We start from the raw sequence: 27,867 nt of genomic DNA, 5'->3' as shown, positions 1-27,867 counted from the left end.
CTTCAACGCGACTCTACGCGAGTACGCGACTCGTGTCGAGCGCCCACGTATGACGTCAGATGTCGGGAAAAAATACTTTCTACCCCCCACTTCGAAAACCCGGTTTCTGCCGTTTTTAGAGAAGCGGGAATGCTCCAACCTAATAGTGTATTTTTCTCTACGAACCTTGAGTTGGGGTTATGAGTAGACCATTTCGCCAACTTCTGTTGTATCCCGGAAATTAGTTGGGGTTATGAGCAGACCATTTCGCCAACCTCTGTTGTATTCCGAAAATTAGTTGGGGTTTTGAGTAGACCATTTCGCCAACCTCTGTTGTATCCCGAAAACTAGTTGGGGTTATGAGTAGACCATTACGCCAACTGCTACTGTATCGCTAAAATTAGTTGGGGTTATGAGCAACCCACAACGCCAACTGCCCAAAACCCCAACTACTCATTACTCCAACTGTTGGAGTAATGGGCAGTTGGTGTATTGAGTAGTTGGTGAAATGGGCAGTTGGGGAAATGAATGCCCCCCCCCCTTTCCGGGGTAAGGATCATAACGCCAACTCCCCATTACCCCAACTAAAAATTCCCATAACGCCAACGACCATAACGCCAACTGCTGGTGTAATGAACAATTGGTGTTATGGGCCGTTGGCGTTATGGGATGCTCATAACGCCAACTCGGTTTCGAGATACAGCGGCAGTTGGCGTTGTGGTCTGTTCATAACGCCAACTTGATTTCGAGATACAGCGGCAGCTGGCGTTGTGGTCTGCTCATAAAGCCAACTCGATTTCGAGATACAGCGGCAGTTGGCGTTGTGGTCTGCTCATAATGCCAACTGATAAAACATCTACAATGCGTCTACTGTAGAGTTAAAACTCCTACTCAAACCACAAATTTTCGGGTGGTAACGACAAGTCACCTGAGAGCAATAACCACGTAATTTTTGTCGGGCATTTTGAGAAAAACGTATTAAAACATTATTTATCTCGTGTCCCTATTATAAAATTCTAGCTTCCCCCCTTTTCTTAGCATACCCATACTTAAATACTCTGTGGTTATTGTTTTATGCCTTCATTTAAAATGGTCTAATATGGATAGATAAGCAAATCCATTTTTAATTACTTTACATTTGCATTCATTAGCGACTTTGAAATAGTTTAAACTTAGTTAATCATCTAGATTTTATTGCTCAAGTAATTCAGATAGAAAATTATGAAAACATAATTATCTAGGATTTAAAACATTATTTGAAAAATAACATTTTTCCGATAAAATAACCGAAAAATGAATTCAAAATTTAAGGGCGATAATATTAACCGCAAAATATCAGCTTTAATCGAAAAATAGATTATTCTAATAACACTTAATTTTACATTAATTGAACTAAAATTATTTTTAAATAATTATTTAATTTATTTATCATATTTATGAATAACTATGAATAATTTATTATTCATAGTTATTAATCATAATCTCTTTTTTCGTTCGAAAGTCAACTATCATGAAAACGGCCAAATCCGAGTTTTCTCGAAGGTTTCCCGCGTTTTCCCTTCGCTCATGAAAACGTAGGCTATAGAAGAGGGGGGAGGGGGGCCGCTCAAACATTGTATTGAAGGGCAACATTTTGAAACTTGACTAACTGTCAGTGCCAAGGCTTACCGTTAAATTTTGTTTCTAAAATATGAATAAAATTCCTTAATCAATTGATTTTGTAGTAGTAGAGATATTTTTCTAAGAATCACGAGTCATTTTCTTCGCTGGTTAAATCGCGCAATCCCGGAAATGTTTTGTGGATCGAGTCAATGACAAATGTCTATCTCCTGATTGGCTCAAGTGATTACGTAAAACGCAAAAAGGAACCGCCCATCTTAGCCCCAGATGGTAGAAAGGGTAATGATATATTTCGATATTCATGGTTGAAATGAATACATTCATGACACTATACAATTAAATGGGACACTTACTTGTATCCCACTAATTTTCTTACTTACAATTAGTTGGATACCGTTAAATAGAAGTGAAGAGAAGCACATTGTGAAAAAACTAAATTAAATAAGACTTAAAACGGTTTTAAAATTCACAATTTATTTATTTAAAAAGTCCAACGTTTCGGAGGAACTCTTCCTCCTTCTTCAGGAATTTTTACCAGTCTGTCAATATAATGGCATAAAGGGTATTTAATTGCGAATACATGCCACCATCCTCCCAAAAAATAAGTGCTCTATCAACATTAATTCACCGCGCTTTCACCATTTCCTCCAATTCTTCCTTCCTCTCCTCCGAAATACAATTAGTTAAATCCATAGCTTTAAATCATTCTTTTTCGGAATCCCAGATAGATCACATAATAATAAAAATATCAAAAAAAATTATCTAATACCGTCAGTTTTCAAACAACTCTAGCTCCTGAAGTTTCAGAACGTAAAAAATCTTTTTATCCTGGCTTCTCTCAAAAAAATAGCCAAAAATCTGAAATCAGTAGGTCTTGATCCTATTTATCTCCCACCACCCAAATTGTCGGCTTTATTGTGTAATAACAAAGAACCAACTGCCCAAGGTTCCTAGAACAAAGCTACGCTTTGAATAGACCCACGATGAAAGTTGGGGGGCCGAAAATTAACATTTTTACCTGGCAACTCAGCATTTGGACGGAACATCCGTTTCCTTACTTCCGCCTGTATATTTCAATGGCGGTCACGTGGTTCAAAACGTCACAAACAGGATGTTCCGTCCAAAGGTCTCACTTAAGCCTCGTCTGCGGTCCCTCTTTTGTTATGGATCTATTAGGTTGGCGCAAAAAGCCTCTTTTCAAACGAGAAAATATAAAACTCGCGAAGGAAGGAGAGAAAAGGGGAAAGAAATCGACTTATTCCCCGAAAGAAACGTCACTGGATGTCAGACAACAAGTCGTCCCTGTTCCTTTTTTACGAGAATTTGAATCTTTGACTGCGCACGTGCGAGTAAGCCACACTGAGGCTAAAACCTGTTGGCAGGTGGGATTCCTTTACAATGGTGCTCTTGATACTTCTAGCACTGGTTACTTGACAGCGGAATTTAAGAAATGTCAAAGTTCTTTGTCACTGATTTCAATAGATATACATCTGCCTCTGTTGTTAGCCCCAAGAAAGTTTTTCGAAAAAGGAACAGTTTCAGTCTTCGTTTCTTCTTCCTTCATATATTTAATAATTAATAGTGTTTTATTTATAAATTTCATAATTATTAGTGTTTTATTTATAAATTTCATAATTATTAGTGTTTTATTTATAAATTTCATAATTATTAGTGTTTTATTTATAAATTTCATAATTATTAGTGTTTTATTTATAAATTTCATAAGTATTAGTGTTTTATTTATAAATTTCATAATTATTAGTGTTTTATTTATATATTTAATTATTAAGTGTTTTATTTTTATATGTAATAATTATTAGTGTTATTATTATATATTTAATAATTAATAGTATTTTATTTATATATTAAATAATTAATAGTATTTTATTTATATATTTAATAATTAATAGTATTTTATTTATATATTTAATTGTTAATAGTGTTTTATTTTTATATTTAATAATTAATATGGTTTTTAAATAATTACAATTAATTATGTATATCAAGTCAATATTTCTTAAGAAGTCAAGTTATATTGAAACTAAAATAGTTTGCTAAAATTGTTGCTAAAACCTGGTGCTGATTAGATGTGTGTATTTTACTTTACTATCGTAGCATTTGTAATGAGTCTAATGACTTCCATAGTCTACGTTTTCAAGAGCGAAGGGAAAACGCGGGAAACCTTTTTACTTTACTATCGTAGCATTTGTAATGAGTCTAATGACTTCCATAGTCTACGTTTTCAAGAGCGAAGGAAAAACGCGGGAAACCTTTTTACTTTACTATCGTAGCATTTGTAATGAGTCTAATGACTTCCATAGTCTACGTTTTCTAGAGCGAAGGAAAAACGCGGGAAACCTTTTTACTTTACTATCGTAGCATTTGTAATGAGTCTAATGACTTCCATAGTCTACGTTTTCAAGAGCGAAGGAAAAACGCGGGAAACCTTTTTACTTTACTATCGTAGCATTTGTAATGAGTCTAATGACTTCCATAGTCTACGTTTTCAAGAGCGAAGGAAAAACGCGGGAAACCTTTTTACTTTACTATCGTAGCATTTGTAATGAGTCTAATGACTTCCATAGTCTACGTTTTCAAGAGCGAAGGGAAAACGCGGGAAACCTTTTTACTTTACTATCGTAGCATTTGTAATGAGTCTAATGACTTCCATAGTCTACGTTTTCAAGAGCGAAGGAAAAACGCGGGAAACCTTTTTACTTTACTATCGTAGCATTTGTAATGAGTCTAATGACTTCCATAGTCTACGTTTTCAAGAGCGAAGGGAAAACGCGGGAAACCTTTTTACTTTACTATCGTAGCATTTGTAATGAGTCTAATGACTTCCATAGTCTACGTTTTCAAGAGCGAAGGAAAAACGCGGGAAACCTTTTTACTTTACTATCGTAGCATTTGTAATGAGTCTAATGACTTCCATAGTCTACGTTTTCAAGAGCGAAGGGAAAACGCGGGAAACCTTTTTACTTTACTATCGTAGCATTTGTAATGAGTCTAATGACTTCCATAGTCTACGTTTTCAAGAGCGAAGGAAAAACGCGGGAAACCTTTTTACTTTACTATCGTAGCATTTGTAATGAGTCTAATGACTTCCATAGTCTACGTTTTCAAGAGCGAAGGGAAAACGCGGGAAACCTTTTTACTTTACTATCGTAGCATTTGTAATGAGTCTAATGACTTCCATAGTCTACGTTTTCAAGAGCGAAGGAAAAACGCGGGAAACCTTTTTACTTTACTATCGTAGCATTTGTAATGAGTCTAATGACTTCCATAGTCTACGTTTTCAAGAGCGAAGGAAAAACGCGGGAAACCTTTTTACTTTACTATCGTAGCATTTGTAATGAGTCTAATGACTTCCATAGTCTACGTTTTCATGAGCGAAGGAAAAACGCGGGAAACCTTCGAGAAAACTCGGATTTGGCCGTTTTCATGATAGTTGACTTTCGAACGAAAAAAGAGATTATGATTAATAACTATGAATAATAAATTATTCATAGTTATTCATAAATATGATAAATAAATTAAATAATTATTCAAAAATAATTTTAGTTCAATTAATGTAAAATTAAGTGTTATTAGAATAATCTATTTTTCGATTAAAGCTGATATTTTGCGGTTAATATTATCGCCCTTAAATTTTGAATTCATTTTTGGGTTATTTTATCGGAAAAATATTATTTTTCAAATAATGTTTTAAATCCTGGATAATTATGTTTTCATAATTTTCTATCTGAATTACTTGAGCAATAAAATCTAGATGATTAACTAAGTTTAAACTATTTCAAAGTCGCTAATGAATGCAAATGTAAAGTAATTAAAAATGGATTTGCTTATCTATCCATATTCAGAGATGGGCAAAAAATCATTTGACGAATAACGAATAAATTTTTTTCGTGTCAGTTGTTATTTATAAATAAGGTTACAGTTAATTTATTTAGAGAAAAATATTTTAAATAAATGTAGAAAAATATGTTTTAATAAAATAAGTTTATAAATAAAAAGGTCAAATATCTGTTTTATTAAATCATTTGAAATAAATGTATTTTGCAAATAAGAAGACTGAAATATTTTGTCATCAGATATTTCGGGTTGGCGTAGTTTACAAATAGATCGTCAAAAATAGCTTCCGTTTATTTTTTATTTAGTAGATAACGAATCATTTGAGAGGGCTAGACTCAAGGAAAATAACTGAATACATGTCCAATTTGTAAGAAAATGCAATACAAATTCCAAAGACAAATTAATTCTGGTGTCAGAGACGAAATACAAGTTTCGACACTATTTTTATTTTAACAATGAGTATCAATATTACCCAGCAATGGTGGTCACTATTTAATGGCACAGCGAAGGCACAGCAGACCTGTCGGAGGGGAGGCAGCGACATGTGAGCGAGGCCCCTTCTCACAACACACATGTTTTGCGAAGGAATAAATGAGGGGCCCGAATAAGTGCCGCAAAGTACGGGAACCCCAAAAAGTGCCGGACCTCAATAAGTGCCGCTAAGTAAGGGGACCCCTAAAAGTGCCCTTAGGTGTGGGGACCACAAAACGTGTCGCTAAGTGCGAGGCCCTAGACGCTCGCCTCTTCTAGCACCGGCCCTATAGCTACACCACTGTAGCTATTAATTATTTAATTAATGCTACTAATTTTTACTTGAAAGCATCATTTACCTTTACTATATACACAAACCTTACGAAGATACGTGAATTTGGTTAATAAAAACATTAATCTAATACTGCCGATCGCCTAATTTACGTAGCATCGTCCAAACAGTGGCGTAACTAAGGACCTGCAGACCCCGAGAACGGGGGGGGGGGCTTTTCATTTTTAAGTATTTTTACAAGAAAATCTTGTAAAAATGGAGAAAAATCGGTTACGGGACGAACAAAAGACAGGCTTTAAACAATACTAAAATTCAATCTCACTCACTATCCGACGGTAGAAATCGTAAAAAAATATCTAAAGGTAGCTTTTGAATATAATATTTTAATTTTCAAATTTTAATAAATGAAATTCGCGGTTTTTAATTTAAATAGACATATTATATATTGCATTTCATTTACTACGACACTACTAATACCTTATAACAAATACATTTTTTTTTATAAAGGGGCCTTTTGATATCCTGCGGGGGGCTCGAAATTTGTCATTACGCCACTGCGTCCAAAGCTTCTAACTGGAGGTGCTTTGTCGGTGGCATTAGCGTTAAATGTTGCCATTATCAAGAAGTCAAATATCCCGCAACAGTTTACTCCATATAGTGCGATAAGCATTTTATTATGAACCTTGCGTTTACTCGATTAACTAAAACAAAAAGAACAAAGGTCTCCTTAATCCTTATTCTTTATTTAAATTAAAGAAAATATTTCAATTTTTTTTATTCCGCGAAATAAATGACTGAAAATATTTTGTAAAAAAACAATTTACCAAATGGATGTTCATGAAATATTCGTAAAATATTATTTTCCAGATAATAGTCGAAAATATTATTTTTTAAATTATTTACCAAATAAGACCACGACCAAATATTTTTTTAATTGCCAAATAACTATACCTAAAATATTTAGCCCTGTCAATCGACGAATAAATATGATCAGATATTTTGTTATTTAGTAATTTATTCGTTATTCGCCAAATGATTTTTTGCCCATCTCTGTCCATATTAGACCATTTTAAATGAAGGCATAAAACAATAACCACAGAGTATTTAAGTATGGGTATGCTAAGAAAAGGGGGGAAGCTAGAATTTTATAATAGGGACACGAGATAAATAATGTTTTAATACGTTTTTCTCAAAATGCCCGACAAAAATTACGTGGTTATTGCTCTCAGGTGACTTGTCGTTACCACCCGAAAATTTGTGGTTTGAGTAGGAGTTTTAACTCTACAGTAGACGCATTGTAGATGTTTTATCAGTTGGCTTTATGAGCAGACCACAACGCCAACTGCCGCTGTATCTCGAAACCGAGTTGGCGTTATGAGCATCCCATAACGCCAACGGCCCATAACACCAATTGTTCATTACACCAGCAGTTGTTGTTATGGGCCGTTGGCGTTATGGTCGTTGGCGATATGAGTAGTTGGTGTTATGAACAGCTGGTCTTATGAAAAGTTGGACTTATGAGTACCACCCCCTTTCCGCAGGCCGTAGTCTTTAGACACCATCTGTTGGTGACTTTTAGTATAATTTTTAAGCAGGAGATAATGGCTCTCGCAACGATAGCACGAGCTTTCTTACCGATAGATAGCGCCCTATAAGGACAGCCTGTAGAAATTAACCTTTCTGCTAGCTGTCACCTCCGTATTCACTCCCTTTGAAATATTTTATCTAGACCTTTATATACGTTTCCAATATCTATGCTTAGGACGTCCATGGTCAATTCCACTCAAAAAAGACGTTTATATTCGCTTAAAATTAATTTATAAAATATAATTTTGTTTAGATTTCAGTTATAATTGGAAATGGTTTGTGTTATTCAATAAATATACTGGAATTTGAGACTAAAGTATTCTGGCAAAGGCTTCAAAGAAAGTTTAAAGTGGCGGGTTGGTTGCTGGCGGCATATTTGAAGGCTTTAAAACTTGCGTAGTTTTTACGATACCCTTGTAACTATGGATGCAAACAACGACGGCATTTTAGAATCTTTGAATTCGATTGTGCTTGGAAACATAAATTTGGATGACATTTTGAAAGAAGTATGTTCTGATTGTTTTCACAACCTGGTTTCATTACTAAGTTCTCAATACTTAGGTGGGCCATTTATTTATTTAACATCTGCTCAATAAACCTCTAAAAATGATTGTGGGCTTTTGTTTATGGGTGTGACTAGAGACTTCCCTGTTTTGCTTGATGGCTTATGCCATATAATGACTATTATTTAACTTTTAGCTTTCAACTTGTCCAAACCAAAATGTATCATGGCTTTGCCCATCCGCTCAGCCTCTTCTTGAGCTTCTAGAACAACTTCTAAAGCTAGTCTACAAGTCTGAGGACGATATCGACTCTGTATATTTACAAGATGAGATTCAATCTGTGAGTCAACCCTGCTATTTTCACAATTTTCAATGAGATCTACATTTAATAATCTTACATTTATAGAAACAAATTGAAACTTTTGTTTCTAACATTAGCAACTGTGTGGGCAGCGGTGTAGCTAGAAATAGTTTAAAAGACAATTTTGCATTGTCAATATGCTCCGAGGTAAAATCCAAAATAAATTGAAGCCTTTTATTTAAGTCTTGTAAATTGTAATTTATTTGGAATTAATACAGTATCAACGACCATTGCCACTGGAAGTGTATTGCATTTTAGACAAGCATTACATAATTTCATTAAGAGATTTTTTTTCTAGGCATGTTAGTTAAAATATTTAATTGAATTAATTTTAAGGCTAGTACTAAATAAGTTATTGCTTATAAAATATCTAGGATATCATCTGTTTCTGATGAAAGCACATATAATAGATTTTGCCAATCTATTCTGAAACTTTTTCTGATGCCAAAGCGTTCAAATCCAAATACAAAATGGATGGCTTCTAGTAAGCTCTCTTCAATTAAAGCGCCACAGTGTCATTTGAATAATTTCAGCCATATTTCAAATGTCTCTTCTTGCGATAGCAGATCCGACTAGTCAAATTCTGGAGACCAGAAATTACTGAAATTCAAATGATAAACTGTGTCTCATTAACTGTTATGCTGTTATTTAATATAACAGAAAAACATAAGAAGGGCAAATATAAGGTTTATTTTTTTAAAAAACAGCTGTTATGAAAATGATAATGGATTGTGTTTTTGAAACGGGGTTGAAAACCTGCGTTAAACACGTATGTAATTATTTGTTATTATAACTTATTATTGGATCTAGGTCTTTAAAGATAGTCTGTTTTTTTTTATAGAAATGCACCATTCTTCTTGAAACTTTGCTAAAAAGTAGGGTTTTATTTTTTTTATATTAAGGACACCCATACGTCTAAAGGTTAAATTGTAAAATTAGGATTAAATTCCACCAGTAATATTTTCAAACCTTCAAAATGACACACAGAGTAGACCATCATAGGCATTATTTTTACTATACCCTTCTGATACTGACATGAAATTTTTCATACTTAGAAGCTGTGTTGATATCCGCAACAGATGTAACTGTTCAATTAAATGATAGGTATTTTTACATGTTTGTGGATATAGAAGGAATTACTTATGTTTAAATTTAATTTTTGTTTTAGAATTAACATGTTAGCTGCTGCGATGCAGATTACAGGAATTTCAATTAATAAGCTGGAAGTCTTAGCACGATATTTTTTATCATACATACTCAATATTGAAGAAGCTGATAAAACTTTCGGTATTCCAAGCATTTTTGATTAATTGATGTAGTATTAATTTTTGTATAATATTAATAGGTTCAGTTATTGAAGCTATTAGAATGCAGCATTTGTGGTTGTGTAAACTAAAATCTACTTATTTTATTAGTTTTATTCATAGAGTTAGTAATTTCAGAAGTATATTTTATATCGCTTATGAGAGAAGGACCCATTTAGATCTTAAAAATTAAACAAGGCCTTAGGCAGTTTTCAATTTTCCCACCAAAACGTGGACGCTACGTATTTGTGCATTCTTAAATATTTTCTTATTTATAAACCATATTTTTCCAATGTTATAGTTCAAGTAAATCACTATGTAATTTATTTCACCCCACATTATTTTTTTTATTCCATAACAAACATTCCGGCCCGTATTTGGGGGGGGGGGGGGCGCCATGGGATGCTCAGTGCCCCTAAATGAATACTTTGGCATCCCCAACCTGACTGACCCCAAAAAAATTGCTCAACTACCAACTAATATCATATAACATCGGTTACCTGTATTTTTAATAAAATATTCTGTCTTTAACGAAGTCGAAATTCATAATTTAAAAAATAACAAAATAAAGCCAATTTCAGTATATTTACTAATTTCAGGAGTGGGAGTTAAAAATTCCAATTTTTAGTATCAAGGCATTGGAGCCCCCCAAAACAATTTGAGCGCCCCTGAGTTTTGGCGGCTTGTTACGGACCTGAAACAACTAGCATTAGCAATATAGGGAAATGGATTCGTCTCTCTCTAAGATATATATTATATACTTTTTGTACTGTTGGTATATTTAAAAAACAAGTATAGATAGTAATTTAAATATTTGTGTACTAGATTGTGGTAATTCTAGAGCCTCACCAGATAATAGACATAATACGAAATTTGTTTCAAATGGAGTGCTTAAATTGGCATTCATTACTAGCCATTACATCAGTAATGCTTATAAGTCACGCAAAATCCATCTCACTTATCTATGGTAAAAATTTTTTAGTTTAAGGCACAATACTGGTATGATATATTAATTATTGGAATAAATTGGTTAGAATTGATTGAGAATCTTTTGAAAGATTCTTTAACAAATAGCCAAAAGAATGGGCTTATCTCAGCCTTTATTTTGGCTAGACAAGCAGCTCTTGAAAACCCACCTTCGAGTTTGTCGTATGAACAGTGGTTTCATGTATGTTCTATGATAACGCTACAACAGGTTTAAATAATGACAAACTTATTTCTTCATAGAAATATTTTGGTGACGGCTCTACCTCTTATACAAACTCTCTCAATAACTTTACATTTCTAATGAAATGTTTAACCGAAATAGTTCCGTATGATCAACCTCAGTTTTTGAAAGTAAGAGTAAAATTTAATCGGTAGAAATAAGTATATTAAGGATTTTGAAAAATTATTCTAGGTTCATTTGATAAAACTACCCCATGTTCCTTCCAAATGCCGTAGTTTACTCAATGATTACATTACTCTGGTTAAAACCAGGCTTCATGATTTAAAAGTAATTAGTAGTATAAATTGAAATTTAAACTGCTGTATACTATAACTGATAAATTTACCTAAGGAACCAATCGAAGATTTAGGAATTTTTGCTACAAATTTTGGAGGAAAGGTTAAAAGTTTTTTAGACCCTGAATTTGAACTTATAAACATCAGATAATTCATTTTACACTTAAATAGCTTGAAGAGCAAGCTCGGCTGGATGTGAATATAGCTTTAGAGTCCTATGAAACCAACAATAAAATACCAATGAATGTTATAGAGGCTAGGTGGGTGTTCAATGAATATATATAGAATCTTTTTCATTAAATTTCAAAACATTTATTTTTATTAGTATTTTGAAGAAATCATACTTCATAGACCGGTTCTTAAAAATTCTACTAGAGCCTAGAGTGGTTTGTTTTATTTTACTTTGTGTTCTATTTATAAATAAAATGGTAACAGTGAAAAAATTCCCTTGAAATTTAGTTACCCGATGCGCCTGATACAAGAACAAAGTTGATTGATGATTTGAAAAAGTAACAGCTAGGTCATTTTGAGAAATTTCTACATATCAAGAGTAAAATTTTTTATTTATTATAGAGATGGCAAAATACCCCAAAATTTATACGAGAGATATCTTGCCATGTGTAAAACTGAAGCAACAAAACTATTTGAAGGTGTATTTTCCTTCAATTCACAAATTATAATCAAAATCTAAAAATAACCATGAATTGTAGGAATTGAAGAAGATATTGTTATGGATTCTTTGGAAGAAATTTCATTAGATCCCCAACACGATGTACTTGTTGTTCTTGATAGTTTTTGTAGCTCCTTTGCTGATTTTTCAGGAGGTGATTTACTCTATTATTGCTATAGTAAATTTAACGTTGCACGTATAAAAGGAAATTTTTAACCCCTTTTAGACCAAAGTGCTATGATTATGAACATATCCAGCAAATTAGCCAATTATGTTGAATCATTGCCACCCAACCTTGTGGTAACTAGTAATTGTTACACCATCAAAGACCTTTCATTAGATTATCCAAGAACTATAGAAGTATGCCTAAGAAATTAGATTAGTGTAAAAAAAAATAATTTGCTCAATGTTTATTTAGGTTGTACAAAAAATTGTGGAATGCTTTTGTAAAACTCAGGAGTATTTTGAAAACCACCCCCAGTATTTGTCACAGGACACGTATGGTGCTAATTGGAACCATTTGTTTGTTTCAATGTTGACTTGGCATAAAATTCTCGAATTGCCTCTTTATAGTTATATTTGGAACAATTGCGTTATAAATGTAAGTTGTTGTATTACTTTATTTTTACTGGTTTCATTAATTTTTTTTATATATAGAATCAGCTACTACAGCCCGAAAAGATTAGAGGTTTTTCTCTTTTACTTTATAGAGTAGACCAACTATTTGAATCATGCGTGTCAGAAACTGCCAATGTTACAGATAAATGTAAACTTTCAAAAGCTATTTTTAAAAATCTCAACATTTCTGGCCCAAAAGATAGGGAACTATTTTTAAGGTATGAAAAGTTAATTTTATTTTTTACTATTGTGATACAATTGTCACAACTTTAGGGCATCTTTCGAGTTTTTACGAATCTGTTTGGACGAACAGAATTTCAATATCGAAAGGAATGAATTTTTATTTAAGAAGGTATTGAAATAAAGAAAACTATTGGAAAAAAATGTTATTACAAAAACGTTTTCATTTCTAAATAGTTCAACTTTGTGGCTGTACGGAAAAAGCCAAATTTGAAAGTGGTTAAAGGAAGCTCCACAAATTTTGAAGATGATTTCCTGTTATTTCTTTATGAAAATGAGGATTTTCAAAATAATTTACAAAAAATACAAGTATTGGCAGTTTTAGTACTACTGTTATGAATAACAATTTTTCTATTTCAACCTTTAAGAATACCGGTATCTTTTTATACATTAGTTTACGTTTGAGGATTTCATTTTGTTGGAAAGTCAAATTCAAGTTGATGATTTGTCCCCTGAAGACAGGTAAATTTATACATCTAATTGTCTGAAATTATAGCATTAAAAAAGTACATTATAGGCTTGAAAGGTTACATCTGATGTATTCTTTGTGCAAAATAACTACAAAAGAAGGAATGAGGGTCATAATTGAAGCACTTTTGGAAGAAAAAGTTTCAATTTTCTTTCCCCTTGTCACAGTTTTACAAGTAGGGGATTCAATTACAGTTATGTCATACTTTTATAATTTTAACACCAATTACAATACAGGAACTAAGTTATCAACTAGAAAATGTAATGGTGGATGATATTCCTTGCTTACAAAAAATATTTTGTGATTTATTTAAAAAGGAAGAATTGTCGCAAAGTCCCATTTATACTGTGAAAAAGTTGAAAAGTTTCTTCAGGTGAATTATAATATATGGACTTTATTCCTCCGATGCTTAAGCTAATATATTTTTAAGAGTGGTATGCAGTCTTCCACCACATTTATTTCTGTCGAACAATTCCAATGAAGTTGTTCAGGAAAATTCTCTCAAGAATGGGTGCAACATTATTAACAAATGGTTGGTAAGTAATCTTTTTGCGTAGGGTTTGTTATAAGTTTATAGATATAGTAAAATAGACAACAAAAATACAGTTATGGCACTGTGCTTTTTTGGTTTTATTAAAAATTTACAATCCCAAATTATTTGAGATTATTGTAAAAACTGTTTAGGAACGGCAAGAAAGTGATTTCTTCCATACTAAGAACACTCCTTTCGTTTCTGAGTGACTTATTGGAAGTGTTTAATGGGATCGTTTGATATTTTTTCGCCAACAAGCTTAGTTTGGGCAAAATGTTTGACATGGTTTTCCACCAATCCAGAGGGTCCCCTTTAAAATCCAAGCTTGAACAACGATTATATTGAGCAATTTCTTCTTGAGCTTTTTCTTGCGTGTCGTATTCCTCTATTTCCATTTGAAGGGGGAGACTTTGAAATAAGTTATCCAAGGAATTGTAACCATTATCAGTTTGCCCATTTTCATTTGTTGCGGGGGTTGTTAGTCTCTGAAGTTCAGTCAAAACCTGTTCTTCAACATTCAGCTTATTGTTCATGAGAGCCAAATTTTTAAATCTTGGATCCAACCACATGCTCTTCTCCAATAGTAGTATTGTTTCGGAGTCTGAGTAGTAAGATTCTGTTTTAGCACTCATGGCCTTTTTGAACGATTCTGCAAGAGGCGAATCATTGGGGTATGGTTTTATTATTTCAAGGAATTTATATCTCAAGGGAATCAACATAGACAAAGGGACGTGGTTCATATTGTTAAGAATGGATAAGAAGCTAGACACTTTGTCTAATTCGCATCGGAGCTCTTTAATTTCTATCCATTGTTTAGTTGTTAGTTTCAGCCCTAAACCAGGCACTCGTTGATCCTTGTGTGTTGAATTCTGAATAGTTTCTTGCTTTAATACTTCCTCTAGTCGAGTTGTGACTGTACGGTAAACTTCCAATACCCTCATATTTTCCACCTCAAAATTAAGGTTATCCAATAAACGGCCACAATTTCCTTCGCATAAAGCTTCTTTTAGTGACGTGCATAAAACTAGTTCTAAACTGGGTATATTCATGGCTCCTAAAACGTTGTTTTTCATTCTTTTATTTTGAAACATTGCGCTGGTGGTTGAAACTATTTCTTTGTTTCCTGTAAATGCGTTAATGTTCATTTCATTCAAAAGGGCTGTGATTCTCTCAGTCAGTTGTTTATTAGTTTGACTAGGGTTAATTGGGATGTTTGCCAGTAATTGGTGTATAATTTTCCATTGGGAATTGACAAAGCTAACGCTAACTTCCAAAGAAGTTACGTAATTGCTAGAGGTCCATTCTTCTAACATGACAGAAAAAATCTCTATTTGTTGCTGAATGAGGGATACTTTGAAATCTGCCTGGTATTTTTGATACTTTGCCTTTAATTTGTTGGTTAAAATATCACAATTTATGTTGAAATTTTCCATAATTTCTGGATTGAATGATTTTAAAAGATTTTGAAAGCCTTTTTTCTTTATGACATTAATCCCTATGTGATCCGTTATCATATAATCTATTAAGAATTCGTATATTTTGTCTGTTTCTTTGGGCTTCATTGGTGTAGCTATAGGGATAACTTCGTATTTTGGCCGGGTAATGGAATTTTCTTGACACTGTTGCTGGCTTTTGGTTATAGAAATAATTTCTAAATTTGTGTTGGCCTCTTCGTAAAAGTTACTTTCATCATTTAAGTCGCTTTCCTCTATGGACTCTCCACGTACCCTCTTGTAAGAATCTTTCTTTCCCAAGGGTCTACCTCGTTTCTTTCCCTCTGACCCACCTCCTTCCATGTTGTTACTCCCAAATTTGAATATCATTCTTTTCTGTGGTTTTTTGGGTATGCATGATATTGCACCTTCATTTTCATCAATATTTCCGTAACTTGCATACTCGTTAATGACAAGATGCGACTTGTCATTTCTTTTTCTAGGCATTTCAATATCGGGATGTTTCCTTTCAAGGTGGCCATATAGATTGGTTGTATTCCCACAATATCCAATTTCTGGCGATGTGCATCCTCCCACTAAACAAAATACTGTACCAGAATGTTCTGGCATTACGGTTACTCCGTCTTTGGAACACATTCCAAAAAACTGCCATATTTGGGACTTTCCTTTTGGAAGAGGAATCAGATAATAGCCTAAAAAAGGAGAGACAATTCTTAATTAGGACTTGAAAACTCCTGTGCTTTTATCATAAACAAAGAAACCAATAATAATAACCTTGGGAGCTCAGTTGTGAAATTTTCTCATTTGCCGTACACGTCGTGATAGCTATAGTTTGATTATTATTTCCCACCTCATCCTCGTCTGAATGATCTTGATTTTCTTGCGAAAAATCCGATTTTTCTGGTATAATTTCAACTTCGTCCTCGATTGATGTAAAAGTTGACATCGATTCTTCTCTTGTATTATCGCCCTGTTCGCCCTCCATTGTTGACAATATCGTTGCGCGGCAAATAACGGCATCGGCGTCTTTTCCGAGCTCAAAGCGGAGGGGAAAGGGAGGGGGATCGAAGTGTTTTTCAAGTAATGCGTTTTTTCACATCTCTTATCGATTTATCTGTTATTTAATCGATTCATCATCGATCGCTTTGACACGGATAATAGAGAAAAAAAATCCATTTTTAGAGTTAAAATGATTAGAGGCATGGAACAAACTAGTTCCATGATTGAAATAAGTATTTTACTTGATTTTAATTATTTTTAACAGAAACCGAATTTATGTGAAAATGGTTTCTTATCCAAAAGGTTGACAGTATTTTTCTTTACTGTAAGTTGATATTTTCAATTCTAATAATATCAACTCAATTTCAACAATTTATTCCCGCCCATTAATGTTTATCGCCATTCTTTGGCGCGAAATTTGACTTGTGAAACTATAGGTAGTTTTCTATTTTTTATTTTATTTAGGGTATTGTAAGAACTCGGAATGCAGAAACGGTTCTCAATTTTTTTTGCATAAATAGTCCGTTTATTTTAGCGGCAATTGTTCACCACTGGCCCTTAAATGTTTCTTATAACAATGGCCAAAACATTTATGTTGATACATTCTTTAAGGACATGGAAGCCATTTTTAACAATATCTCCAAGTAGGAAAATTAAATTAAAATATTATCTTAATTTTACGCACATTCTAAATTATAATTTTTTTTTAGCATTCCTAAATCTACCGCCATTCCATTAGAGTTAATTGGCTTTATAGTTTATAAATCTGGTTTGAGAAACATTGTGGAAACGTATAATAGGAGAAACCTAAATGAAAATATTTTTGAATTGGCTATGCACTTTATGGTGATGGACAGAGTGATTGATTTAGAATCTTATGAAGTAAATATTTAAGTAATTTATTATTTCCTCAAATGGATAGCTATTAATCATTATGTAAATTCTTTAGCCAAGCATCATATGGTCAAAGCAGTATTTAAATATTGTCGCAAATGTTAATGTTATAAAAGGCCTTGAAAAGACAATACCTGTTGGTGGTATAATTTCAGCAATATTTAGCAAAGCAGCTACCATTCTCTATCCCTTAGCCTGTGTAATGTACGTTTATTTTAACTTTAGTGACATAAGTTTTTTTAAGTAATATTAATTTTGTTTTAAAGAATTACTTTGGAGTTGTTTGAATCGGGAGCGATGGATTCAGTATCATTAGATCTGAGGATTAAAACAATGAATCTCATGTTACAAAAACTATCACTTATTACGAACATCCAAGATAGCAATAAGTACTACCTGATAGTGGAACACCTTAATTCCATAATTAATGTAACAAACAGAGTCATTGATGTTATCAAATCAACGCCAATTTTGCTGCTCAAATCAGTTCCAGAAGTAATGTATTTTGAATACAAAAATGACTTGAGCAAATTTAAACTAGTATCTTTTTATAGGAACTAATTATATGCTGTGATATTCGTACACAAATGACAATCCAAGAAAGGGTTAAAAAAGGATAATTTTTCTATTTTCTTGATTTGAAATACATTTACAAATAAATTACAGTCCAAATCTAGCTGGTAATCTTTTTGGGGTAGCGGGTGTACCTGGTTCCTTCCTGCCAGGTGTAACTATTCTAGTTCTGAAATATTCAATAGCAGAAGATAAGGTAATTTAAAGTAAAATAAAAAGAATCTATAAAGAAATATTTACTTTTTTATTAGGGAGATTGATTTAGCTTCTAATTCATCTTTCCTCTGCCTAATTTGCTCTTGAGCTAAAGCCATTTCGTCTTCCATCAACGTTTGATTTTCTTTGGCAATTCTTCTTCCATCCTTCAAAATTTTTACATTTAAAATACAAATAGTATACCTATGTAAATATATTCAACACTTACTAATCTTGATTTTCCTGCGTGTTTAACACTGAAAAACATGGGCCCCAATTCAGCTAACCAGTTTCCATCAACCGCAGTTACGCATTGCATATATTCCTACAAATATTATTTCAGTAATATTTTTTTACGAATAGTTAAATTTAAATATACGTACCTTAGAAGTCATAACTAACTCATGATATACCACATAATCAGGAGTGAAACCCATACCAAACAAAGCGCTGGTTGGGTGCAAATGGCAGGGCATGCCAGTACGACAGTTAACGTATTCCCCAATTCCTTTAAGCCTGGCTGCTTGATGGAAATAGGCAGAGCAAATGCATTTACGGATGATATCCCAGTCAGTCCCACATGATACCAACTTCATTTTTTGTTGATCCATTATTTCTTTCAATTGCTGTCTTACTTCCCGGACTTTTCTCATAGCTTTCACGTGTATGAAATGCTCATTGCACCAAGTAGCAGAGTAACTATAATTTAAATGCATTTTAAATAAATAAACAACCTCATAATAGAGCTTTAAATGTACTTGTGTTGTTTCCACTGAATATAAACGTTTAAATACGTTAAATGATCGCTTTCAGGAACTTGAAATTTTTCATGCGCAGCATCACTTTCCTCTTCTCTGCCTTTTGGCCGGTAAAAAATGGCAGGCACAGATAGCATAGACACTATAATCTGAAATATTTATTTAAATTATATTTTAACATAAATTAATTGAACCATTCCATTCTTACAAGTATATCTACGCTGCATTCCATTTCGCAAGATGCGATTAACATTTTAGACATGGCAGGATCTAAGGGAAATTCTTCCATTGACCTTCCCAATGGAGTTAGGTTTCCTACGTTATCCAACGCACCCAAAATCCACAATTGGTACATCGAATTTAACATGTTATCCTACAATTGAAGTATAAGGTTATTATTTTTTTTAAATATTTTTAAAATAAAAATATAATACTTCAGGTGGTGGATCCATGAAATGAAATTGCAAGAGATCTTGCACTCCCAATGATTTTAATAATAGCACTACATTAGAAAGATTGGTACGTTGAATTTCAGGTACTGTAGTTATTAGCATTTCTTGCTTGTATTGGCTCTCGGTGTACAGACGGAAACAATTCCTATTAATATTAAGATATTATATAGCTTTAACTTTAATAAATTTTGATTAGGCATGAAATTACCCAGGTCCTGTCCTTCCAGCTCTGCCAGATCTCTGGTTAGCATTAGCTTGACTGATTGGGTAAATTTGTAGGGCATCCATACCAATTCTTGGGTTGTACACTTTTAATTTGCAGTAACCACTATCCACCACAAATATGATGCCATCAACTAAAAAAAGAAAATATTTATAAAATTTTTGGTACAGAAAGTGCGTAATGATGACGCCACACACACCTGTTAAAGATGTTTCCGCAATATTGGTAGCGACCACGCATTTCCTTACACCATCGGGAGCTTTTTGGAAGATTTTAGCCTGCAAATCACTGGGAAGTTGAGAGTAAATGGGTAATATTGCTAATTGAGGAGCATTATCTATTTCACCCAATCTATCTGAAAGTGTATATAGATTTAATTGCATGCAGCGTTAAAAGACTACTTTTAATATTATTTTACCCGAAATGAGTTCGCAAGTAACTTCGATGTCTTCCTGACCAGGCATAAAGATGAGAATATCTCCTGGAGTCTGCTGAAGATGGATTTGTAGAGCCTGTTTCACAGCCGCATCTACGTAATCTTCAACCGGGTTTTTGCTAAAAAAGAGCTCCACTGGAAACGTACGTCCTGGGATGATAAATTCTGGTACTGAACCAAAAAATGAGGCAAATTTTGTTGAATCCATAGTGGCGGATGTGACGATGAGTTTTAAGTCTTGTCTCCGCGCTATCACCTATTAAAAAGAATTGTAATTTGTTTCCAGGATACAATTTATTGATGTTGAGATACTGACTTCTCTAAGTAATCCAAATAACACATCAGTGCTTAAAGATCTTTCATGAGCTTCATCCATTATAATAGCGCTATAATGATCCAAATCAGATTCTCTAAGAGATTCTCTGAGTAGGATTCCATCAGTCATGTATTTGATGATAGTGTTCTGTTAAACAATTATCCAATTAAAATTTATAATCCAACATTGACTTAATGTTGCCATACTTCATTTGTACAGTCTTCAAATCGAATAGCGTAGCCCACTTCCTCCCCCAAATTGCATCCCATTTCATCAGAAACTCTCTTTGCCACGGACATGGCAGCTACACGTCTGGGTTGAGTGCATCCAATTATTCCATATTTGCTATAGCCATCTTCGTGCAAATACTGTGTTAATTGCGTCGTTTTGCCTGAACCTGTTTCTCCAACGATGATCACAATACTGTTTTCTCTAATAACATTCAGTAGTTCTTGTCTCACGGCAAATACTGGCAAATATTGCCTCTGTTGTAACATTGACCTTTTACGGGCAAAATCACTGCTGGCTTGGTTAGTTGTTTTCATGTGTTCTGCAAATCTGTGCTCGGCTTTGTAATCTTTATTGTCTTCTTCATCATCATCAGGTTTCTAATCAAAGGTTTTTGTTAGCGGAAGTTATTTGAAGTATTTATCTATTATAGTTACCTTTCTTTTACCGTCGTCATCTCTTTTAACCCCCATAATTTCTCCAATTCTGGTGCCAGCAAGCTCCCATTCTTTCTTTTGAGCTTTCCTCCGTTCTTTTTGTTCTCTGTAGTAGCGAACAATAGCACTGCCTTTTCTGGATATGATTGCCATATCCGAGGCTGGATCCTGTATTAATTAGGATTTAAGAAATGTTTGTGAAGTTAAGAGCATGTAGGGGTTTACTTACTTTAACTGGAATGATTGGTTCTGGTTGTTTTGTGAATACAATTCTTCCATCTAAGAATGGGGGAACTAAATTATGGACCAGTAAATGTACCCTGGCTTCGCTAACTTCTTCGAAATCATCATCATGTTCAATTTTTTGAACAACACCACTGGTTAGCATTCTGTTTGTTTCCCACATTTCATTATCCTTGTGAATCTGCCTTTGTTGAGCTGACATTTTTTTCTTCTTTCGTAGTTCCATCGCTTCTTCTTTCTTTTTGGTGTATTCCACTGAGAGCCCAGAGAAAGGGTTATGCACATCATCATATCCTTCATCCATGGAATACCATTCCCGATCTAGCCTCTTTTGTTCTTCCTCCCAGTATTCTTTTTCTTCCTCAGCATCCCACGGAATAGGTTTTCCATCTTCCCCTATCTTTTGGTTAGAGATTTGGGGTGTCGCTCCTGTTTTTCTTCTATCTGCGGCCCAAGTATTATACTTGTGTGTTGGAGTTGCAGCTGGAGTATAATCGTAAGGTCTTCTCTCTGATCGGTCCCCTCTTTCACTGCCTCTTCTCAAGTTTGGTGTTGGTAGATCCCAAGCTGATCTTTGAAATGGTGTCACATCATCATCCTCTTCCCAATTAGTTCTTGAGGGTGTGTCTTTTGGCCTGTGAGAAGGTGATGGTGGTTCCCTCCTCCTTGGACTTTCATCCCAATCTCTCCTGGAAGACCTACTACTGGTGGAATGTTCACTCCTGTGCGGACTTTTGTCATACCTATCGGCACTCTCCCTATGTCGCTTGGAACTATGTTTGTGTTTATCTTTCTTGGAAGATGCGTAAACACCCTTTTCACGTTCTCTGTCGTGCCGGTGATGTTGCTTTTCCTTGAATGAGTCACTGACTCCTCCAGTATGAGATGGAGTTTCAATACGAGCTGGTCTGTAATGTCTAAGCACAAAAAAAAATTTCAAGATATTAATTTATAAATAGGTAAGGATGGTTACCTTGGTTTTTCTTCTTTATTTTTAGAATCCTTTTCCTTATCAATTTCAACATCCTCCTCCCAATCTGCATTGTAAGAACTAATACGAGACCGTTTTTCCGGTTCTTCTTTTACGTTAAGTTCTCTTTCCTTTCTTTTGGCAGCAGCTAAAATATCCAACCCCAAAAGCGAAGTTTTTCGTTCTGGTGCCTTAAATAAATGTTTATCGTCGGAATCTTTTGGTTTTTTCAATATCAAACCTCCGACTTCATCTTGACTACCTTCTAATCTATGTATAGACTCTAAATTTATATTTGACTTGTTCATATTAATTTTAATACTTAAATATAAATTAAATCAACGAAAATTCCATTATTCATGCGTCTAACTAGGCTTAGCTTGTCCCTTAATATAGTAAGCAGACGATACATAAACAGCAGTGCTTTCAGTTTATTTTTTAGGTATTTTCACTTTTTTGAGAGAAAGAGGGAGCTTTTAGTTCTTTATTCCGTATTTACAGTCTTACAGAGACCCATCAAGCAGGCTTGAAAATAAGGTTTATTTCTAAACTGGTCTATTTGGCCAGTGACTCCCAACTCTGGAATTATTTCAGTGGTCACGTATACCAGTTGGTTAATAATACGGTAGATAATTTTGAATTAATAAACTGGACACTGGACCAGTGAACCCCTAGCTTTTGAATAAAAAAACTGGTCCGAGCAATTAATAAACTGGTCTTCGACCCAGTGACCACCGCTTATTTCCAAGCCTGCCATCAAGACGCAGAGAGTTAATTCGGGGATTCAACCATATTTAGGGAGGGGGGCACTGACATTCTGAGTGCCTTTTTAAAAATATTGTCCCATAGATTACGGGCGGCGCCATCTATCATGTAATGTTTAAATTGCCAATTACGGCTAGCAAGCCATTTAAATGTTGTTAGGAAGTTAGATAAAATTTCTCCCGAACATGCACTAATAAATGGCCCCCGAGTGTTGAACGATTTGCCATTAGATTTTTTTAACTGCACGAAATGGGAGTTGGAAAGTCAACTTCGATTGCTCAATTCTCTAGTCTGGGAAAATAAAACAAATGCAAGTGAATTTTGGATAGACGTACACCGTTTTCAAGATGCCTCTGGAAAGCACATAATAAAGGAATTAGCTGAAGGTGCAATTAAACTTTTAAGTTTACCAATTTCTAACGCGCAAGTAGAACGAGTTTTCTCCCAAGTGAACTTGACGAAAACTGATCTTAGAAACCGAATGAATCTCGATTTATTGTCTAATATATTATATGTTAAATGGGCTCCAAAATTCGGTGGTAAAAAAAAGGAAATTGAGCATGCTTTTCATTCCCCCAAAGATAATATAACTACGTACCCCAAAAGTGACATAATTACCAAAAGTGTGACAATCCCTGTACTTTCGTATGCTAAAGGTTTAATGAATGCTCGACTCGAGATCGACCACATAAAAGACTATTTATTGTCGCCTTTCTGGATCTTTTTTAGTCTATGGTATTATATCGTAGGTAGATGGCGATAGCGTCTCCACAGAACGACGAAAAATCAAAAAATACACTAACTTTGACCAGTGCTACTTAGTTCCTCCGTTCCACACCATGAGGCGTTATCTGTTGGTTCTAATTTCCTTCCCTCCCCAAGGAATACTTTCCCTTCTCCCCTCCCAACTTTTATTTCGCTCGAAACATTCATTAAGATATAGATCCGATTGACACACTTGTGGTAATTATGTCACTTTTGGTACCCTAGATTCGAATCAAGCTCCTTGCACGTAACGCAGGCTCTTACCAAAGATAATATAACTACGTACCCTAGATTCGAAATCACGGCGTTTCTCGATAGCGCATTTTCTCGTGAGGCTTTTACTGAGTTCGCGCCGGAAGTCGGAAAAATCGGGCTCCATAGCAGGGTGAGAAATAAGGAATTTCAATAGATAACCCAAGATTATATTACTCACCTTTAGTTTTCTTTCGTTTAGGAACATGTTTAGAGCTACATGCATGATCCATTATTGTTTTAAAACAATATAACGCAAAAATATCTGGTATCTTGAAAACCACAAGTCAAAAACCACAGCGCAATTTTCACTAAAACTTTACGTTTTAACTATATGTCGGTAGCCCTGCCAGCTCCATGGAGGCAGTTCTTCCGACTTCAGCCGGGAACTTCAATAAATGCCGCTCTCTTTCTCTTTCGCGCGAGTCACTGAATTAAATAGTCGCGTGTCTATGTTAGCATTATTTGTAAGGTTAAATTTTATAGCGCGCTCGAATTTTTTTATTTCAGGAGGCGCGTGCGAAATTCAACGAGCCCTTCTGTATTGAAATATTAAGCAGCACGCGCTTTAAAATATAACGATTACAAGTATGTCCTGGCTCTTACGTCGTTAGTATTACTACTTCTAGGCAAATCACTGAACAGGTTTTATTTAAGCGTCTATTATAGTCTTTATAAAACGAATGTATTTTACATTCTATTAAAATATTTAAGTGTTCTGACTTTAAAAATACTTAGTTTAACATAAATATATTAGAAAACTAGGTTTGAATCAATATATTACACTTTTGAAATGAAAGGACGATAGTGTTACCATATCTCAAAACCAAATAAACAGATTTATGTGGTTTTGGAACTAAAAATTTCAGTGCCAAAAACAAATAAATCATTTTTTTTACTCAACTTAAGAAATAAAAAGAAAAGAAATTCACCATTAAAAAACACACCTAGAAAATGTGTAAAATAATCTAATATATTTGAAAAATATTGAGGAGAAAGTTTGAAAACTACCAAAAGTCGTTTTTCTAAAATTGAACTTTTTTAGATATCTGGTTTTGGAACTCAGGTAACGTTGTGTGCTAGTGTCTAAGGCCTTGGGTCGACACCGATGTGTGGATGTCAAAAAAAAAAAAACGATCTGGCAACGCTGATTCAATCATTGAGTTGGGAATATTAATCTAGAGATCCAATCAAATCTGCTCCCCGCGAAACATGTTTTTGAAAATTACGAATGTGTCGTCTCCTCTAAAATGACGAGAAAACGTTATCATATGACCCGTGGCGCCATCCATTATTTTTGAAAAACAAAATCTTTTTGCCGGAAAACGCGTCTTATTTGAACGAACCATCGAGAGATAGACGGCGCCACGGGTAGAATGATAACCTTTTCCCGTCATTTGGAAGCAGACGATGGTATGCTTATTTTTAAAAACTTGTTTCGCGAAATACTGAAATCCGACGTTTCGATTGGACCTCTAGATTAATAATCCCAACTCAATGGATTCAATGGTCTGCTGTTTGCTACAACAAATGTCAAGGTTCAAATCGAGGGAATTTATTTTTGCCACATTAGTTTCCAGAAAGTACTCAATTTATTTTAGTCGTTTTAAATAAATTTTCAATCCATTGACAATGAAATTGTTAACTCATAATATGTTAACTTCGCGATGTATCAAAGGTGTTCAAGTGGGATTTCCGTTGGGTATCAAGGCTAACGAAGTGAAAGAAGTTACCGTTGATTTCAACCCAGAATTTGTTTCCAGAATGATTCCCAAAGTAGATTGGGACGCGCTTTGTCAAGCGGCCGAAAATTTAGGGAAGCTTGATGAACTACCACGAAATATCACACCAAATTATGAAAATGATCCAGATTTCTTAAAGAAAGCACATCACATTTTATTTGAGGTTGAAGTTATTGCTGGCGAACTCATTTGCCCAGAGACTGGACGTAAATTTCCCATTGACAAAGGCATTCCGAACATGCTCTTAAATGAAGATGAAGTATAAAATAGAGCAAATTGTATATTTCATTTTAAAAAGGTCATTTATTTAAAATTAAGTCATTAAAATTACAAAGTTCAAGCATTTCTCTCAAAAGGTTCCAAATATTTTAACTTTAAACAAGAAAATAATTCTTCTTCATTAGAAACAATAACATTTTGTTGTTTAACTACATCATACAATCCATGACTAGACAAACGCATGTTAAGTTCTTTTTGAGCATAGTCTCTCAGGCTTCTATTAAACATTTTATTTCCAGTCCATCCTACCAAAGCGTAAGGCCACTGTGAATTTGGACAAACAACCAAATCTACTCTTATAGCTTTCCATGATCGCTTAATATTTGCAACATTTTCGATATCTTTAAATGCATAAAACGCCGTATCTGTGGCAGAATTTCCAATAATTCCTCTACTGTTATACTTCAAAATGGTGAAACATTTATCAAAGTTATCTATAGTTTTTGATTTAGTTCTTCCTGAATGTGTATGCCGATGTTTTTCAATTTCTCCGTGTAATATTAAACCTTTACTTTTAAGCTTAGAATATAATTCATGCAATAAAGTTACCTCAGTCCCATTCGCGTTAGTAATTAAAAGATCTAAATCATGCCCATTAGTTTTCCCTCTACGAAAACCACCGGTTACTTCAATTAGAGCTTCAGGAATTAACTTTTGCACGACATCTTTAATATGGTTAGCTTCTTCTATAGTGACAGGGGTTTTTAAATCCTCATAAAATGCAAGCCCAAAGTAAATTCTTTTATCATTGCTCCATAAATTTGGTGCTTTTTTAACATCCTCTATACTTCTGACACCTTTGTCGTACCATTTCCTGGCTGTAGCAGGGCCAACGCCATAAATTGTGGTTAATTCTTGAATAATGTTAAACCATTCTGATTCTTCAATTTGTGTTACTTCAGAACAGTATCCACCTTCAAAAATTTCACTTATTACCAGTAAAGAATGTGGTCCAATATCTGTTATGTTTTTTAAATGGTCTGTACTAGTAATTTCTTCTATTTGTTTTAAGGCTGTGCAAGCTTTTCTGAAAGCTAAAGCTCTTGAATAATCTCCAAAATCATCTCTTAATTCAGCTTCCTTCGCAAGAATTTCTATAGATTGAACCAGTTTTTTATTTTTGTGATTTAGAAGTGTGGGTGTTTGACACAAGTAATGACTTTTCCTCTGTATTTTAGTCTTTGAATCAATTTCACTGCTGTCTTTGTTGGTTGGATTCTTTCGTTTTAATTTGAATTTTTCTTCTGGTTGAGCTTCACGATTCTTAATGCATTCAAAAAACCATTTTAATGAAACCAAATTAACATTTATATCTATATTCTTAGCGTTTGGAATTTGTTTCAAGGCAAGTTCTTCTGTTTCTATTTCGGTTACAATGTGGGTAACTTTTTCTGACAGCCGGTCAGTGTATTGAAACCCATTTTTTTCTGCACATGACCTTATACTTTGAAGACGTTTCTTTTGAATAAATGCAGGTATGAAGTATATTAACATCTTTATTCAGTTTAGTTTCGTTTAAAGTCAAATTGCAACTATTTGCTACATGTGTTCACGAGAGTTTTTACCTCTCCGAGGGGACAAAGTCCCCTAGGAGGGGTTATACAACGACCGTGTCTGTCTGTGGGTCTGTGGGTGGGTCTGTGGGTGTGTCTGTCTGTCAGGACTGCGAACGCGTTCGCATTTTCGGTGCAAAGTGTAATCACTGCGTACGCAGTTTCTCAAAGGGTTGGCAAAACCACCGTGTGACGGTGAGCGTTAACGGATGCATTTGCGGTTTGGTTTGGATGGTGTTTTTTCGCTCACCGTCGTGACGGTTTGGTGTATTACGTTTTTGTAATGTTTATGCGTAGGTTGTGAGTGTTGAATTTGTTGTGTTTGTGTT

The 27,867-nt window shown here is 34.2% G+C and overlaps 6 protein-coding genes across 7 annotated transcripts; 3 read left to right on the top strand and 3 right to left on the bottom strand.

Moving 5' to 3' along the window:
• Nucleotides 1–7,987: 7,987 nt before the first annotated feature.
• LOC149926548 (uncharacterized) lies at nucleotides 7,988–8,979 on the top strand. The gene is made up of 4 exons (XM_090157707.1): nucleotides 7,988–8,310; nucleotides 8,504–8,647; nucleotides 8,714–8,815; nucleotides 8,887–8,979. The coding sequence occupies exons 1-4, from the start codon at nucleotides 8,227–8,229 to the stop codon at nucleotides 8,977–8,979; spliced, it is 423 nt and encodes a 140-aa protein (XP_090013833.1). The 5' UTR covers nucleotides 7,988–8,226.
• A 79-nt stretch (nucleotides 8,980–9,058) lies between these two features.
• On the top strand, nucleotides 9,059–18,027 carry LOC149926546 (uncharacterized). 2 transcript variants are annotated; one of them, XM_090159402.1, is made up of 31 exons: nucleotides 9,059–9,152; nucleotides 9,376–9,437; nucleotides 9,510–9,543; nucleotides 9,724–9,772; nucleotides 9,837–9,955; nucleotides 10,014–10,096; nucleotides 10,798–10,939; nucleotides 11,007–11,140; nucleotides 11,200–11,310; nucleotides 11,372–11,467; nucleotides 11,531–11,578; nucleotides 11,647–11,735; nucleotides 11,801–11,861; nucleotides 11,935–11,984; nucleotides 12,049–12,125; nucleotides 12,186–12,299; nucleotides 12,372–12,505; nucleotides 12,564–12,746; nucleotides 12,803–12,981; nucleotides 13,037–13,115; nucleotides 13,181–13,312; nucleotides 13,398–13,465; nucleotides 13,521–13,647; nucleotides 13,709–13,845; nucleotides 13,903–14,008; nucleotides 16,723–16,782; nucleotides 16,923–17,101; nucleotides 17,168–17,339; nucleotides 17,407–17,555; nucleotides 17,618–17,846; nucleotides 17,906–18,027. In XM_090159402.1, exons 1-31 carry the CDS (start codon nucleotides 9,110–9,112, stop codon nucleotides 17,969–17,971), a joined length of 3,312 nt encoding a protein of 1,103 aa, XP_090015528.1. In that variant the 5' UTR covers nucleotides 9,059–9,109; the 3' UTR covers nucleotides 17,972–18,027. The 2 variants fall into 2 exon arrangements, with proteins under 2 accessions (XP_090015528.1, XP_090015529.1); XM_090159403.1 differs by lacking the exon at nucleotides 16,723–16,782.
• Nucleotides 13,819–16,763, bottom strand: LOC149926547 (uncharacterized). Its single transcript, XM_090159404.1, has 3 exons — nucleotides 16,700–16,763; nucleotides 16,233–16,601; nucleotides 13,819–16,150 (listed from the first exon to the last, which is right to left on the bottom strand). Exons 2-3 carry the CDS (start codon nucleotides 16,441–16,443, stop codon nucleotides 14,127–14,129), a joined length of 2,235 nt encoding a protein of 744 aa, XP_090015530.1. The 5' UTR covers nucleotides 16,444–16,601; nucleotides 16,700–16,763; the 3' UTR covers nucleotides 13,819–14,126.
• Nucleotides 17,952–22,557, bottom strand: Prp16 (ATP-dependent RNA helicase l(1)G0007). Its single transcript, XM_090159401.1, has 15 exons — nucleotides 22,186–22,557; nucleotides 21,199–22,129; nucleotides 20,970–21,137; nucleotides 20,511–20,912; nucleotides 20,305–20,451; nucleotides 19,971–20,244; nucleotides 19,752–19,907; nucleotides 19,538–19,685; nucleotides 19,312–19,474; nucleotides 19,086–19,250; nucleotides 18,878–19,026; nucleotides 18,503–18,818; nucleotides 18,349–18,444; nucleotides 18,165–18,286; nucleotides 17,952–18,093 (listed from the first exon to the last, which is right to left on the bottom strand). Exons 1-15 carry the CDS (start codon nucleotides 22,488–22,490, stop codon nucleotides 18,012–18,014), a joined length of 3,624 nt encoding a protein of 1,207 aa, XP_090015527.1. The 5' UTR covers nucleotides 22,491–22,557; the 3' UTR covers nucleotides 17,952–18,011.
• Nucleotides 22,558–25,488: 2,931 nt separating this feature from the next.
• On the top strand, nucleotides 25,489–26,051 carry Trmt112 (tRNA methyltransferase subunit 11-2). Its single transcript, XM_090159165.1, has one exon. It carries the CDS (start codon nucleotides 25,597–25,599, stop codon nucleotides 25,969–25,971), a length of 375 nt encoding a protein of 124 aa, XP_090015291.1. The 5' UTR covers nucleotides 25,489–25,596; the 3' UTR covers nucleotides 25,972–26,051.
• Nucleotides 26,005–27,587, bottom strand: LOC149926543 (DNA nucleotidylexotransferase-like). Its single transcript, XM_090159164.1, has one exon. It carries the CDS (start codon nucleotides 27,477–27,479, stop codon nucleotides 26,043–26,045), a length of 1,437 nt encoding a protein of 478 aa, XP_090015290.1. The 5' UTR covers nucleotides 27,480–27,587; the 3' UTR covers nucleotides 26,005–26,042.
• Between the last annotated feature and the right edge of the window lie 280 nt (nucleotides 27,588–27,867).

Source organism: Leiobunum rupestre, chromosome 9 (assembly GCF_980474605.1).
Source record: "Leiobunum rupestre chromosome 9, qqLeiRupe1.1.hap1, whole genome shotgun sequence".
Classification (NCBI taxonomy): domain Eukaryota; kingdom Metazoa; phylum Arthropoda; class Arachnida; order Opiliones; family Sclerosomatidae; genus Leiobunum; species Leiobunum rupestre.
This window is presented reverse-complemented; position numbering and strand designations above follow the sequence as displayed.

Bases quoted from the DNA above. Each gene is read 5' to 3' on its own strand.
- Trmt112 (XM_090159165.1), top strand. From the start codon at position 25,597: ATGAAATTGTTAACTCATAATATGTTAACTTCGCGATGTATCAAAGGT.
- LOC149926543 (XM_090159164.1), bottom strand. From the start codon at position 27,479: ATGTTAATATACTTCATACCTGCATTTATTCAAAAGAAACGTCTTCAA.
- LOC149926546 (XM_090159402.1), top strand. From the start codon at position 9,110: ATGCCAAAGCGTTCAAATCCAAATACAAAATGGATGGCTTCTA. The intron at 9,153-9,375 runs GTAAGCTCTCTT...TTTAAAAAACAG, and splicing joins TACAAAATGGATGGCTTCTA to CTGTTATGAAAATGATAATG. The intron at 17,102-17,167 runs GTAGGAAAATTA...ATTTTTTTTTAG, and splicing joins ATTTTTAACAATATCTCCAA to CATTCCTAAATCTACCGCCA.
- Prp16 (XM_090159401.1), bottom strand. From the start codon at position 22,490: ATGAACAAGTCAAATATAAATTTAGAGTCTATACATAGATTAGAAGGT. The intron at 20,913-20,969 runs GTAACTATAATA...ACCTTTGATTAG, and splicing joins ATGACGACGGTAAAAGAAAG to AAACCTGATGATGATGAAGA. The intron at 19,686-19,751 runs GTGTGTGTGGCG...TTCTTTTTTTAG, and splicing joins TGCGGAAACATCTTTAACAG to TTGATGGCATCATATTTGTG.
- LOC149926547 (XM_090159404.1), bottom strand. From the start codon at position 16,443: ATGGAGGGCGAACAGGGCGATAATACAAGAGAAGAATCGATGTCAACT. The intron at 16,151-16,232 runs GTTATTATTATT...CTCCTTTTTTAG, and splicing joins TTCACAACTGAGCTCCCAAG to GCTATTATCTGATTCCTCTT.
- LOC149926548 (XM_090157707.1), top strand. From the start codon at position 8,227: ATGGATGCAAACAACGACGGCATTTTAGAATCTTTGAATTCGATTGTG. The intron at 8,311-8,503 runs GTATGTTCTGAT...TTTAACTTTTAG, and splicing joins TGGATGACATTTTGAAAGAA to CTTTCAACTTGTCCAAACCA. The intron at 8,816-8,886 runs GTAAAATCCAAA...GAATTAATACAG, and splicing joins CATTGTCAATATGCTCCGAG to TATCAACGACCATTGCCACT.